The 14,714-nt window shown below is 41.4% G+C and overlaps 1 protein-coding gene across 10 annotated transcripts in view; it reads left to right on the top strand.

The window, feature by feature from the left end:
• Positions 1-14,714, top strand: part of kiaa0586 (KIAA0586 ortholog) — a 175,486-nt gene that overhangs the window by 72,177 nt on the left and 88,595 nt on the right. For all 10 annotated transcript variants that reach the window (XR_009655653.1, XR_009655654.1, XR_009655655.1 and 7 more), the window contains 5 exons: positions 2,271-2,494; positions 10,754-10,826; positions 11,333-11,614; positions 12,535-12,703; positions 14,085-14,261. Coding sequence is in view for 7 of the 10 variants with exons in the window: in XM_060934418.1 (XP_060790401.1) it covers positions 2,271-2,494; positions 10,754-10,826; positions 11,333-11,614; positions 12,535-12,703; positions 14,085-14,261 (925 nt within the window). In the remaining 3 variants the exon portion in view is untranslated. The remainder of the gene's footprint in view (positions 1-2,270; positions 2,495-10,753; positions 10,827-11,332; positions 11,615-12,534; positions 12,704-14,084; positions 14,262-14,714) is intronic.

Below are 14,714 nucleotides of genomic sequence, written 5' to 3'. Positions count from 1 at the left end.
AGTATCAAAATACAAAAATAATTTCCAGTCATACTTATACCATAGCCATTCTATCATCTTTGTCAAATGTGTATTTGTAGAGTAATTTCCAATGGAATCAAGTGCAACCAAGGTCGTAAAACAAACAAAAAGACATTTTTTTTTCTTTCTCTCTTTGTACAAATCTAACTAGATGTTTGGTAATAGGCTAACGTATTAATTTCTGTAATGGGAAATTCACACAACCACAAACATTTTCTTCTTTTCACATCCAATATCTGGCACAAAAAAAAATTCATTATATATGGATATCCAAATACAGTGAATTTTTTATTTTATTTTTTTGTTAACGGCGCGCGCCGGAGCCAGTTAGGCGCGCAGGACTGACACTGTTCTGCACAACACAATCGCACTAGGAAGCATGTTCAAGCTGCCAGTGTAGCTGCAGTCTTTTTAGTTGCGAATTACGAGTATTTCCACTTTCATCTCTATGTGATACACAAGTTTTGATCGGCAGAAAATCGGCATATTTTAATTTTGACCGGCCGGTTGCCGGTCATGGCCGATCACGTGAAAATCGGCCGATTCCGAACGGCAGCCGGTCAATCGGTGCATCTCTGGTTTTACCTTAGTTTTTTGCCTTTTTGGTGGCAATCTTTCAATCATTCTTTAGTTGACATTCAAGGAATAAATTGCAAAAAACAAGCTGGAGGTTTTTATTTTAAATATTGAACTCAACACTTACCTCAACCAATACTAAAATGAAATAAATAGTATAATGTAACAACAAAATAATAATAAAATAAAATATCATAATTAGATGTAAGAAACCACTTAAGGTAACACCAAGGCAACTAACAATAATGAAAAAGCATTACCCTAATTGGTGCAAAGCCTGCATGCCCTATCAGAACATTTAATTCTGCATGGCTTCCTGAAAAAAAAATAAAAAACTCAAATGCCTTATTGTAAGGGAAGTCATTGCTGAAGCGGGATAAACGGGATAATGCAATAAGGCCGGTTCCTCGCATCAAGCTGCTGCTGTATGCATCAAAATTGGTTTATAGCCTGACTCAGGGATGTCCGTTTCCTGTAAGCCAAGAAGGCTATGATAAAGCTCATCACAAGCATGACGTAGGCTACCTTTTAAAATAAGGGGTCAGAAGGCGAATCGGGAAGGCTGCGTTATTTTTAATTAGCCTAACAGGCCTACTTGCAGTCCGGATATATGTGCAACGGCAGGCCTGTGGACATGCCTCTCCGTCTCTATGTGTGGGTGTGTGCGCGCGTGAACGAGAAGAAAGAGCACTATGAATGAACGGAACGATACGCAACGGATTTTTTTTTTTTTTTCAAAATCGCGAGTCTGATTGTGTGGCGATAGGAATCCATTGTGTAGCGCTGCGCCACACAATGGTCTATGTATGGGAAACCCTGGACTATTTGCATGTTGATTTGATTAATTGGAGAGCGTTAAGCTGGGCATACACTGTGTGATTTTTGGCCCGATTTTGACACGATTTTCACTCGTGCGACTATTTTGGAGATCGGGCCGAGTTTTGGCTCAATCGTGCGTCTCGGATCGTGTAGTATAAATGGGGTAACGACAAGCGATTAACACCTCACGACCTCCTCCTGATCGATCGGATGAAAATCAAACCTGTTTGAAATCCTGAGCATCAGATCCGAGCATCGGATCGTATAGTGTGAGAACAGGAATCGTAAGCTGCATGCTGTTTACCCCTGCGATTCACTCGTACAGTGTGAGCAGCAGCTGAATACCGCGATTGAAAAAATCGCACAGTGTATGCCCAGCTTTAGGGGGGAGACCTGTGTCAAGGTGAAAAGGGTGTGTGCGCCTCAGTAATGGATTTGTGGAACTCAGATTTATAATCAGGAGAGGATAAGAGGAAAAGACAGCCAAGGTCCCACCGCTCCACACATTCACTTAGAAATGAATGGGAATTTGACAAGCCTGGCACAAAGCTAACATGGGACTTCAGTTGCTTTTATTCTGGTATTTAAGTTACATTATAGCCCTCCTTTGACATCATAGTAAGTGTGACTAGATGGTTTTTTTTTCCCCGACAAAGCAATAAAAAAAATAGCATTTAATACATTTCTCACATCCATTGTTCCTGGTTTTTTTTTTTTTTTATTGTTTGTCAGTCCTCCCAGAGAAGCGCCACTTTCCCTTGATGGATTTATTTGGGGTTCTTATCATAGCTGCTTTATATTTCCTTTGTTTGTCTATCATGAATAGGGTTTTTTTTTCTGTTTTTCTCTCCTAGCCATCAGAGCAGGATGATGAGGTCACTCCTAAGGCTATTCCTCTGTCTCGACCCAGCCAGCTACAGAATAGCCGTCCACCTGCTTCCATGTTTGAGGATGCGGGGCGTGTCCTGAGGCAGGTCAGACAAAGCCGGAAGGTTCTAGAGGAGAACCTGCAGGCAATTTTGAGAGCCAAGGATGGAGAGGTGCTTCATACACAACTAGAGGCACTGTCGAACAACAGGTATGGTGTCTGACAGTACTATAGTACGCCTGAAGTCACAACATTATTGTAAATGGTTCATTCCTGTTGAAGTATTGATTCTGATTAATTAGGTTCTTATTTACAGAAGGCTTTCTCTGTACATTGTAAAAAAAAACATACATATATATCTCAGAAGTACTACACATGAGCCCAGCTCAACTAGCACAAAGTAAATTCAGGTTGTTAAGTTACACCAGTTAATACCAATTATCAGATGACGTTGTACCTTGAAACTTTTACCCACAGGATATGGATGTTAAGCTTAATTGCTAACAAATTTAGCTAATGTTAACAATGAACAAAAAATGTTCTTGACTGCTTTATCTTCTGTTGGATAAATAGCTAAGAATATGACAACTCAAAACAAGCAATGGACGCTAAAATTGTCCTTGTGTATATTTGTGATACAACCCCAATTCCAGAAAAGTTGCCACACTGTGGAAAACACAAATAAAAACAGAATGTGAAGATCTGCAAATCATGGAAACCCTATATTTCATTGAAAATAGTACAAAGACAACATATCAAATATTGAAACTGAGAAATTGTATTGTTTTTTGAAAAATATATGTTCATTTTGAATTTGATATCAGCAACACGTTTCAGAAAAATTGGGATAGGCAACAAAAGACTGAAAAAGTTGTGAAATGCTAAAAAAAACCCCTCATTTGGTTAATTGGCAACAGGTCAGTAACATGATTGGGTATAAAAAGCGCATCCCAGAGAAGCTGAGTGTCTCAGAAGTAAAGATGGGGAGGGGTTCACAGCTCTGTGAAAGGCTGTGTGGGCAAACAGTGCGACAATTTAAGAATAACGTTCCTCAAAGTAAAATTGCAAAGAATTTGGGGATCACATCATCTATGGTACATAACATTCTGAAAAGATTCGGAGAATCTGGAGAAATCTCTGTATGCAAGAGACAAGGCTGAAAACTGACATTGGATGCCTGTGACCTTCAGGTCCTCAGGTGACACGGCATTAAAAACAGACACGTGTTTGTAGTGGAAATCACTGTATGGGCTCAGGAACACTTCAGAAAGCCATCGTCTGTGAAAACAGTTCATTACTGCATCCAGAAATGCAAGTTAAAACCAGATATAAACAATATCCAGAAACACTGCCACCTTCTCTGGGCCCGAGCTCTTTTATGATGGATTGAGGTGAAGTAGAAAATTGTCTCGAGGTCTGATGAATGAAAAGTAGAAATTCTTTTTAGAAATCATGGACAGGCTAAAGAGGAGAGGGACCATCTGGCTTGTTATCGGTGCACAGTTCAAAAGCCAGCATCTGTGATGGTATGAAGGTGCATTAGTGCACATGACATGGGTAGCTTGCACATCTAGGGGAGGCATCATTAATGCTGAATGATATATACATGTTTCAGAGCAATATGCTGCCATCCAGACAAAATCTTTCTCAGGGAAGGCCTTCCTTCTTTCAGTAATACAATGCCAAACCACTTTCTGCACATATTAAAACCGCATGGCTCCGTAGTAAAAGAGTCCAGGTGCTAAACTGGCCTGCCTGCAGTCCAGACCTGTCTCTCATTTAAAACATTTGGTGCATTATGAAGCGCAAAATATGACCGAGGAGACCCTGAACTGTTGAGCAACTGATTGTATATCAGGCAAGAATGGGACAACATTTCTCTTTCAAGACTACAGCAATTGGTCTCCTCAGTTCCCAAACATTTACAGAGTGTTTTTAAAAGTAGAGGTGATGCAACACAATGGTAAACGTACCCCTGTCCCAACTTTTTTTGAAACGTGTTGCTGATATCAAATTCAAAATGAGCAGATAGTTTTCAAAAAACAATAAAATTTATCAGTTTCAACATTTGATATGTTGTCTTTATACTATTTTCAATGAAATATAGGGTTTACATGATTTGCAGATCTTCACATTCTGTTTTTATTTACAGTTTACACAGCGGCCCAACTTTTTTGGAATTGGGGTTGTAAATGTCAGCTATTTGGAATGGTAGGAAGACATGGGGAGCGTTTCCAAAATGCTTATGCGTATTCATAGATTGTATTTTTAATAAGAGTAGGTGCCATTTCTGTCGTTTCTAAGATACTCAGGGTTATGGAATTTGAAAAAGTCTATTTCAGACTAGGAAAGTCAGGGGAGTTGATCTTTGTTTGGGCCATGCCATAGAATATCAGGGAATTTTGTTTGTAGCATGTTTCAGAATCAGATTACTTTATTGTTTAAATACTAGTTGGTATTTATCAAAATGTAGTATTCTCCATGTAGTATTTTTCTTTATCAGGGTCTTCCATTATGTTTAAGCAGTGAAATATTAAAGTTTATAGTGAAAACGGATGTGAACTAGCTCATAAATTGATGGGGTTCAAAGACGGTGTCTGGTTTTTGTCTGCTCAGCACAAAGGTGGCTTGTTTTTCCATTCATTATAGATCATGGAAATTCAAATTTTTATTCAGTCGAAGTCAGGGAATGTGATATTTGTCTTAGAGTGGGAACCCTGGATATTACAAAACGACGAACGATTATTTTTTTTTCCACACAGATTATTCAAATTATTTAAAATTATATCTGTATCAGGTAGTGACAAACACTGCAGCTCCTTTGACCTCGAGGGATTTTAAACCAAAATGTTAAAATGAGACCTGTGATGACCTGGCGACTTGTCCAGGGTGTACCCCGCCTTTCGCCCGTAGTCAGCTGGGATAGGCTCCAGCTTGCCTGCGACCCTGTAGAAGGATAAAGCGGCTAGAGATAATGAGATGAGATGTTAAAATGAATGTTAACTCAAAAGTATAGTGCCATTACATTTATTCCTAATATCTTAGTAATGGACTGTCCATCCTCGAGTGTGACTGAGTAACTTCTCGGTTTTACGCTTCTAAAACTTTTGCCTTGCAAATGTGCTCAGGCATCAGGCCATGTATGTGATTGACAGCTAGCCTCAGAGCACACTCCAGGCAGGGAAGGGCGAAGCCAAACGGAACCATCACGGTGATTGGCGGCTGTCAGTGGAGCTCTTACTCCAGCTCTACTTAACCCCAATGTATTCACCGTAGATGCTTCATCTGGCCCATGTCCGTGCCACCAGTAGGGTGTCCATGTACAACACAAGGAATCTTTTTTTTTTTCCTACTCCCCCCGAAGCGGTACAAGTTCTCCTGAAGGGGTGCATACACCAGTTCTGGAAATGTTACTTGCTGTTTGAAGATAATTATAGCTTTTATGATGGTGTATTGGGGCCATTGTGTGTTTAAAAAACATTCAGAGATTAAAGTTGAAAATTTACAAGAGAAAATCAGAGATTCTCTGAGATTAAGAAGTCACAAATTTACAAGAAAAAACTCTCATGTGTCCTGGCTGGAGTGCATTCTGAGAAATGTTGGAGAAAATCTCTTAGCACTTTATTCTTTTATATTGTGTGATTGAGGAGGAAAGGCAGCATTTCCTGTAAGTCTTGTCTCAGCCGTTTCAAAGTAACAGAGATTTGGGCAGATGAGAAGAACCCCCGCACTGAAAATAACAAAAAACTGCTCTTGCACAATAATTATACATTTATAAACAGCTAAGATAAAAAAGGACATGGGTAAATAAAGCTGTACGGTTTAAACATCCATCTCCCATTGTATCAAGGAAGCGCAACAGTCAATCACGTGATCCATGGCTTCCTGGCTGCAGTGCATTCTGAGAAATGCAGTTGGAAATCTCGTAGCATTTTATTCTTTTATATTGCACGATCCAGGAGGAAAGATGCCTTTCCTATAACTCTTGGCTCATTTGTGGAGTGATGACGTGGATCCAACTTTGCAAAGGGAAGTAATCTGGTTCTTTGAAAAAAAACAAAAAAACCCACATTATTTTACTGTTTTTTTTATGCCTCCGCCACCTTAAGGTGCAGGAGGCATTATGTTTTCAGGTTGTCCGTCCCGTGTGTCCGTGCGTGCGTCCGTCCCGTCCGTGCGTGCGTGTGTGCGTCTGTCCCGAAACCTTGTAAACACGATATCTCAAAGGCTAATGAAAGGAATTTCACCAAACTTTCGCCATTTGTGCATTTGGGGACAGAGATTAACTGATTAGATTTTGAGATCAAAAGGTCTAAGGTCAAGGTCACTGTGAGGTCAAATGTCTGTCCGAAAACCTTGTGAACACAATATCTCCAGGGCTAATACAAGTAATTTCACCAGGTCAAGATTACTGTGAGGTCCAATGTCCATCCCCAAATCACGACTTAATAAGGTGTGTAGTCTACCGGGCGGAGGCATCCCCATCGACGCTGTTGGCATCGAGTTCTAGCTAGTTTCTCATAAACTTGTGATTTTTTTAATATCTGAATTTCTTTTTTTTTTTAAACAAAGTGTTTTTATTGTTTTTTCCAGTTATAAAAGATACAATTTGACATACATTTCAATACAATCTCACCCTAATATCTGAATTTCTGATTTTTTTTTTATGCCTCCGCCACCTTAAGGTGCAGGAGGCATTATGTTTTCGGGTTGTCCGTCCATGCGTGCGTCCATCCCGAAACCTTGTGAACGCGATATCTCAAAGGCTAATGAAAGGAATTTCACCAAACTTTCACCATTTGTGCATTTGGGGACAAACATGAACTGATTAGATTTTGAGGTTAAAACGTCACAGGTCAAGATAACTGTGAGGTCAAATGTCCGTCCCCAAATCACAACTTAATAAGGCGTGTAGTCTACCACGTGGAGGCATCCCCATTGACGCCGTTGGCGTCGAGTTCTATCTAGTTTTTTCTTGCAAATGTATGACTTTATAATCTCGGAAAATGTTCCATTTTTTTCCTCATACATTTCTGATTCAAATCTCAGAAATTCAGATTTTTTTTTTGGGGGGGGGGAGTATTACCCCCTCCTTCAGCTCCATATTTTTTTCCATGTTTTCAGACGTTTTCTCTGTGTGTTTATTTTAATTAATTTATTTATTTATTTTAATTTAATATTATTCCTTGACTGACAGAGAAGGTACACAGATTTCAATCTTATAATTCATGTAACTCCAACAATAGCCATAATGCAGTCTGACATAAAATTACTCAAATTTCAGCTCTGCCAAATTCCATTGCATCATAGATTCGGACTAAACCTCATGCGGAGTGTGCCGTCAACTCTCAAGAGGTGCTGTTTGTTTACGGCTTTTAGGAAGCACAGCACTGCGAATGAGTGGCAGAGGCTCAGAGAGGTGTTTTAGTAGCTCTCTTGAAATGGGGCTCAGGCTCTTATAACAGAAAGTCAGACGCAATCTCAGCACTCTGACTGCTCTCGATGTGACATTAGCGCAGCTCCCCCGGGCGCACAGCCACTAATGGTTTGTGATGCAGCGAGAGGTGGATAGAGTGCATGAGCAGGGTGAGCTGCTGGAGGAGAGATAGGGCAAGCCAGGGAGTGCTAAAGGAGCAGTTTAAAACGTGAAATGGAGAAGGCTGCCCCAGGACTGCTGTGTGCTTCTGCTGATGATACTGAAGATCTAAGAAGAGAGGGGCAAGTGCAGTAATGGCACCCACAGGCTCTCCTCTGGCTTACAGCACCATGTATGTGGGGAAGAACACAGCAGGCACCATTTTGTCAACGAGCATTTCATGTGCAATTTAATACAGTTTGTTTTGATGGATTATTTAGTTTGCTTAATCTGCTTTACTTGGAACCGTGTGTATCACCATTGGCTAAACATCTGTGGGGTGTGGTTTTGGCTCAGTGACTCCCCTCTGACACGTCTCAAACCCAGCCCTGAATCCAAACTCTCATTTAAAAATGTCAGCCCCACTGGTAATTGTCTCGAAAATGGCAGCTGCAATCAGCTCTGCTCCTATTGTGTGAACATGAAAACACAAACATGCAGGTGGATGTGGCTGCCTCTCCCTGGTATAATGGCTTTGATCTTTTCCTCTGCCAAAAGGTCGCAAGGATGGAGAAGCCAGCTGCCGCCCATTCGTCCCGGTTCTTCTCTAGTTCGACCTGCTGTTGTAGGGGAGGCGCTTCGCATCATGCCTTCCATCCATGCTTTGATGGATTCGTTCATTTTGGCTATCTGACACTGCAAAACGAGGCTGAAGTAGGATTTTTATCCCTGCCATTCATTTCTTTGAATTATTAATGAAGCCATTTGCGAACGGGAAAGTTCTCAGCCTTCATTAAGCGCTATGCCGAAAAGAGTGCCTACCTTCCTCTGAGGTAAAAATGAACCCTGTCCAAATTTGAATTACTTTGTAATTATAGCCATCACCTGCATTGAAAATCACACAAAGCATGTTGCATAATTCAACAGACGGTTTAGCCCACCTTTCTGTCGCTTGGCTGTGGTTTAGAGACTGGTTTGAAATCGTATTGTTCCTCGCCGGCTTGTTTTTTTTTTTTTTTTTTTTGCTTTGTGCTTGTCTCTTTCTGTTCTGTGTTATTTAGTTCTCACAGTAGATGACATCTAATGACGTAATTCTCTGAAGTTGAACATGGAAAGGAAGAGGACACCTGGTTCTACTCTAAGATTAAAGAACTCACTGGTTATTCTCTTATACCTTTGTCATTTGAGTCAACTCTCCTCCTTCTTCCTCCTTACAAAGAGGATTTAGCCTTTATTTTTCCAGTAGTAACAGTTGTTGTCCTGAGCTGTAGATCTGCTCTTGACCCTACTGTACTAATGTCTGTATGACTTACAGTGGAGCAAAGATTTATTGCTTTACGGTTGCTTATCTTTATTACAAACGATCGGGTCTTGTTTCGTTTAATGTAAATTCGGCTTATGCAAGTGCAGTTACATCAATCACTTATCATTTATTGCAATTTATGATATTGAAGCAGGTATCTTCCGCCAAATACAGTAGTGTTATTTTAAACTCCTTGAAGTGTGTTGTAGCTTCTGGCGTCGTCTGTGAAAACATCTATCTTTTCTTGTCATATAAAAAAGCTGTTACACTGGATCGTGTCCTCCCTTTTGTGCAGTCATTATATTCTTCTTCTGCGTGAAGGGAATGTGAATGCGGCATTGGCACCGAATCCTCTTTATAGTTCATTTTCCACCTCTTAATTCTCCCACCCCAATCTGACGAGCTCAAATATTCGGCATAATAAAAACTTCAAATGGCCTCAGCTGGAACACGGTGGTGTAAATGTCGAGCAGCCTGTGGGAGGTTAATTGAAGGTCATTTCAAGCACTCGGATCAATTGTGCTCCATTTGGAATCGCGAGTGTCTTCAAGCATCATCTGATTAGGTGAATCCATCACGCTGCAGACACTTGACAAGAGCCGGAGAGCAGCGCGGCACATAGACAGCCTTTTTTTTTTTTTAAATATATGGAAGCCAGAGTCTTTTTAGGCGTGCGTATTTTGGGGGGGAGGGAGTTGTAATGTGACCAGTTGGAGTGGGAAGCTGAGAGTGTGTGGAAGGCTATTCTGGGGAAAAGGAAATGGTAGATCTTTTGACCTGTGTGTGTCTATGCACACACATACACACTTGAGCTTCATGACCAGATGTTCGTTTTCCCACTGTGACACAGAGGCAGAACATGTCTGCTCTGCCCAGAAACAGCCGTGTTCTCCAGGCACCCAAATGAGGGACTCTGATCCAATAGTGGACTTTCCTGTGTGTGTGTGTGTGAGAGAGAGAGAGAAAGAGAGAGCGAGTTCTCTCCATCAAGGCACAGTCCCAACTCTCCATACGAACCTGCACAAATACTCCCAATACCCTATCCCTCAAGAGCATACCGTACAAAGAAGGGAGGAAAAGTAGAAAGATATAATAAGAGTATAAAAGAAGATAGGTACAGAACGCTGCTTGGTTTGGCACAGTCTTCACATGCAGCGGGAGTGGGAGTACAGCATTCTCTCCCCATGTCTGATTTATTCACTGCAATAAGTGATGCAGAGACAGGGAGACAGGCCAACAGGCCAGCAGACAGCAGGGCATTAGCATAATTTGTGTTGTAAGGAAGTGCTAGGGCGTCTCTAAAAGATGTATGGCACATTTAGTTTGGCTCTGCCCCAAGATATCACTCGTCATTGTGATTGATACAGTAGTGTCATTGCACACACTCGTGAACTGATTTGATGAAAGATCTGAAGCTAGAAAGCTAACTGGTTGTAAGTGTCTATTGTGAACACAACACTGACCTGATAAATGTTCAGCTAACCAAGACTGCGGATTGCCTCAACACTTGCTGTGGTGAAAAGCCATGCGAATGAAGATATGTAAGAATTGCCACCAACCACTAAATACCTGTCTGTGTCCTACCCTGTAGGGATGCCAGCGAGGACCTGAGAATAAAAAAGACTGTTGACGCCTGGATCAACACACTGAGCAAGGAGATTCAGGTGAAACTCGGCTCTCGTATAATATTTTCAATACAGTCACACATTTATTTCAATTCAGTTTTATTTGTATAGCAATAGACATCGTCACAAAGCAGCTTTCCAGAAAATTCTATGAATTTATAAATTTATCCCTAATGAGTCAACCTGATGCGATGGTGACGAAGGATAACATCCTGAAATGACATGACGAAGAAACCTTGAGTGGAACCAGACTCAAAAGGGAACCCATCCTCATCTGGGTGATAACAGATAGCGTGGTTATAAATAACTTCTCTGTGGTCAAAAAGTGCAGTTGCATAACCAGGACATTCATTATACAGATTTAACACCAAACACAATCCAGAGGCTTTTGGAAATAATATCCAGTATTATCTAGTTTTTTGTTTTGTTTTGTTGTTTTTTTTTTTTTCCCCAAAAAAAATCTCCACTTTGTAACAGCAGTGCTTGGAGCAGAATGCCATCACCACACCAGGTGTTTGAAATTGCAGTTTTGCTCTCTCTGGCAGGATGAGCTCGCTCAACACGGATCTGTTGTTCAGATGAAGGCTGTAGAGAGAGATAGTGTGGCAGCAGGCGGATCAGCACAGCGGGATCAGAGCAGCAGGAGCAGGAGCACAACTGGGAAGGAGCCTGGAAGACTGGGGAGAGAGCGGAAAGGAGCCACTGCAGCGGCAAGGAAAAAAAGCTCTCACAGAGACTCCAATAGACCACAGACAGTGAGCGCACAGGCTTCCAGCCAAGAGATTGCCTCATCTTTCAGAAACAGCACTGAGCAGCACCCACAGGCGGTGAGTGCTGTGGCACCATCACTACCATCTTGTCACAAAATTCTGACATCAATACGTGCTGCGCACTAATTCGTCTGGTCAGTTGCACACAAATTTCTCACACACACATATGGCATATAAATCTGGGAATGGTTGGATTTCATGTGCATGTGCAGGAAATCTTTGCTGTTCGAAAAATGGATTTGAACTGTCTGAGCATAGACAATGTAGCTCTTGATGGAACATACAGTACTGACCAAGTTAATGTCACTGTATTCATCATTAAAGTCCTGCTCCTATTATTAGTTGTGCAGTTAATAGTGCATGGAGAGAGTTCAAGAGCTCATTAGCCTTTTACTGCAATAGATATGTTTCAGTTTTAAGCAGTGACCTGCTTTTTCCCCTCACTGTATGTCCTCCTGTAAATGCTTTATCAGTACATCCAGACAGTAAGCTCACAACACTTAGTAATCTCTTCCATCTGGATGCAAATACAACACACCTCGACTCTGCTTTGTTTCTGCTACTCTTTAACTAAATGAGGTGTTGTAAGCATCCATATGTTGTCTCCTACTTCTGTTTGTTATAAATAAGAGTGTGCAGACCAGAGCAGTGCTGATGATTAGTGTTTGGCCTCTGCTCGCTCTGCTGTAATAGCCGGATATGTTTCCTGGTCTCGGTTATAAGGCACAAAGCCTAGCAACTGCACCAGTGGCTAATCAAACCATTACTATATAATGGTTAAAGATTTTTTTTCCCCCCTGATATACTGATAACCTGTCAAAATAACTGACTACATAGTAATGAGGGGAGAGCAATTTGTATTTTGTGTAAATATATGAGCTGGGAAGGCCAATAATAACCATCATTCTCCTGAAAAACAAAATGCACTCAAGCACCTTTAATGTGGTTATCTTTACCTCTTCTTCTTTCTGGTCCAGTCGCTGGTGCTGAAATCTGCAGGTGGTGAAGCTTACCTCACAAAGGTGTACGGGAAAGCCCTGTACGAGGGACATCGGCGCACATTAAAGAAAGGCCCTTACCTACGTTTCAGCTCTCCTACACCAAAATCCAAAGCGCAGCATCCCAAAATCGTAGAGCGCGTTAAAGGTAATTCACATCTACAGAACTCTGGCATGAAAACATAATGGTCTCCTCCTCCAAAAGTATTGGAATGGCAAGGTCAGTTCTTTTGTTTCCGCTATACACTAAAGACAGAAGCATCAACATGAAGACTGCAACAGTTTGGCGATGTCAGTGGGTTGATGCAATTATTGCAAGCAGTGGATACGCAACCAAATTTTAAGTGTTATTTACTTTTAAGTAGTGCTGTCAAGCGATTAAAATATTTAATCGCGATTAATGTCGCGACTGTCATAGTTAACTCGCGATTAATCGCAATTTAATCGCACATTTTTGTCACATGAAAAACCATTGTAATTCTCTTACCAGCATAAAAAAGTGAATGGGCTTGCTCACCGTTCGAACTACGGGGGTACACGGGGGATCCGAGATCCCCTGAAACAGACATGAGATCCCTTGAAAACATGATTTGGGAAATGTTGGGGGGGTCTCTAAAATATTGGCAAAATGATGTTTATTGGCATAGCAATCGTGTGTAACGGGAAGCATTTGCATATCCGAAGTGAGCGCGCAATGGAGAGCCGCGCTCTGAGACAAGCGCAAGCACCCCCAAGGGAAAAAAAGGGACCCCCCCCGAAAATATCGGCATAGTTCGAACACTGGTTGTACCAATGTTTTTTTTTTTATTGCAGAGCATAACACGTCTTGTCACAGCCACTGCAAAGTGGGGCTGGAGCCGCCGATGGGAAAACGAAGCCTAAAGCCGAGCACCGTGGCTCTTCGGGGGAGGGCAGAGGACTCTGGCTGTGCAGGGCGTGGCATCATGTCACAGAGCGTTAATCTCGCGATAAAAAACTTATCGCTGTTAAAATTGAGTCGAGTTAACGCGTTAATAACGCGACATTTTTGACAGCACTACTTTTAAGTTGATCTGTTTCCTATACTTTGAGTCACATAAAGATTGGGTGATCTGTCCCCAGAGGTGCCGTGTTCTAAGTTGTTTAACACCATTTAGATACCAGGAAATGAAAGCTGAAATTCTGATCTAGCGTCTCGTGTTTTATATTTTGATCTCAAACCCAAATATCTTCAGCGTACAGCAAAAATAAAAGAATTGGCCTTGTGGTTCCAATATTTTCGGAGGCGAGTGTGAATCACTCTGCCATTTTTGCTGCAGCTGTGCATAATGCGAGCAGATTTGGGCCATGAACCTTAGATAGAAGAGTGCTGTCATACTTACTGAATAATTCAGTAGTTATGGGATAATCTGGTGTCAGATTAATAACTGAATTATAAGTGTGATTTTTTGTTTTTTCGCTCCCTCATAAATTACTTGTGTATAAATACCATCTTTATATTTTATTGCACACCCTGATCAAGTACTAGCATTCCCATACCTGCATTATAGGTGTGAAGATGAAGTCCTGCAAGACCCAAACCAGCGTTTCTGGAGCTTGTGATGCATCTCTCTTGCAGCTTGTGACCTCTGAGCCCCAGTACCTGTTCAGTCCTTGCAGCCCCATCCAGGAGCAGCAGCCTGGCTCGCTGTTAAAAGGCTACCTCGTGCCCATGGCCATCCCTTTGGGTAAACTCTTAATTCCTCCTCTATCTTTAATACCAGCTATATCTTCCTCACATTTGACCAAGTGCACTCAGCACACGTAAAGATTTGTGAGGATTGCCAGTGATTGCAATCTATAACTTCAGCTAGTTTAGTGATGATATAGCTGCTTTGGCTAATTAAAGTCCACAGGCTTATTAGCTACTTGTCAAGGTCCATTAATTTATATCTGTAATATTAACATCAGGTAACCAAAAGGATGTTAAATGTTTTAATATTGTTGAGCCAACGTGCAGCATTTTTAAATAGCAGTCATGGTCTGTAACGGTACTAGCTCAGTGCCACGGCAGGAACCTCCATCTTGATTGCAATACATTAACGGCTAAGAGCTGTGGAGTTTTGTTCACTCTGCAGTAAAGCACAGCACTAAACCTTACTCCAGACAGCCCCCACATCCTGCTGCTGGAAAGCTCCACT

Source organism: Neoarius graeffei, chromosome 11 (genome assembly GCF_027579695.1).
Source record: "Neoarius graeffei isolate fNeoGra1 chromosome 11, fNeoGra1.pri, whole genome shotgun sequence".
Classification (NCBI taxonomy): Eukaryota; Metazoa; Chordata; class Actinopteri; order Siluriformes; family Ariidae; genus Neoarius; species Neoarius graeffei.
This window is presented reverse-complemented; position numbering and strand designations above follow the sequence as displayed.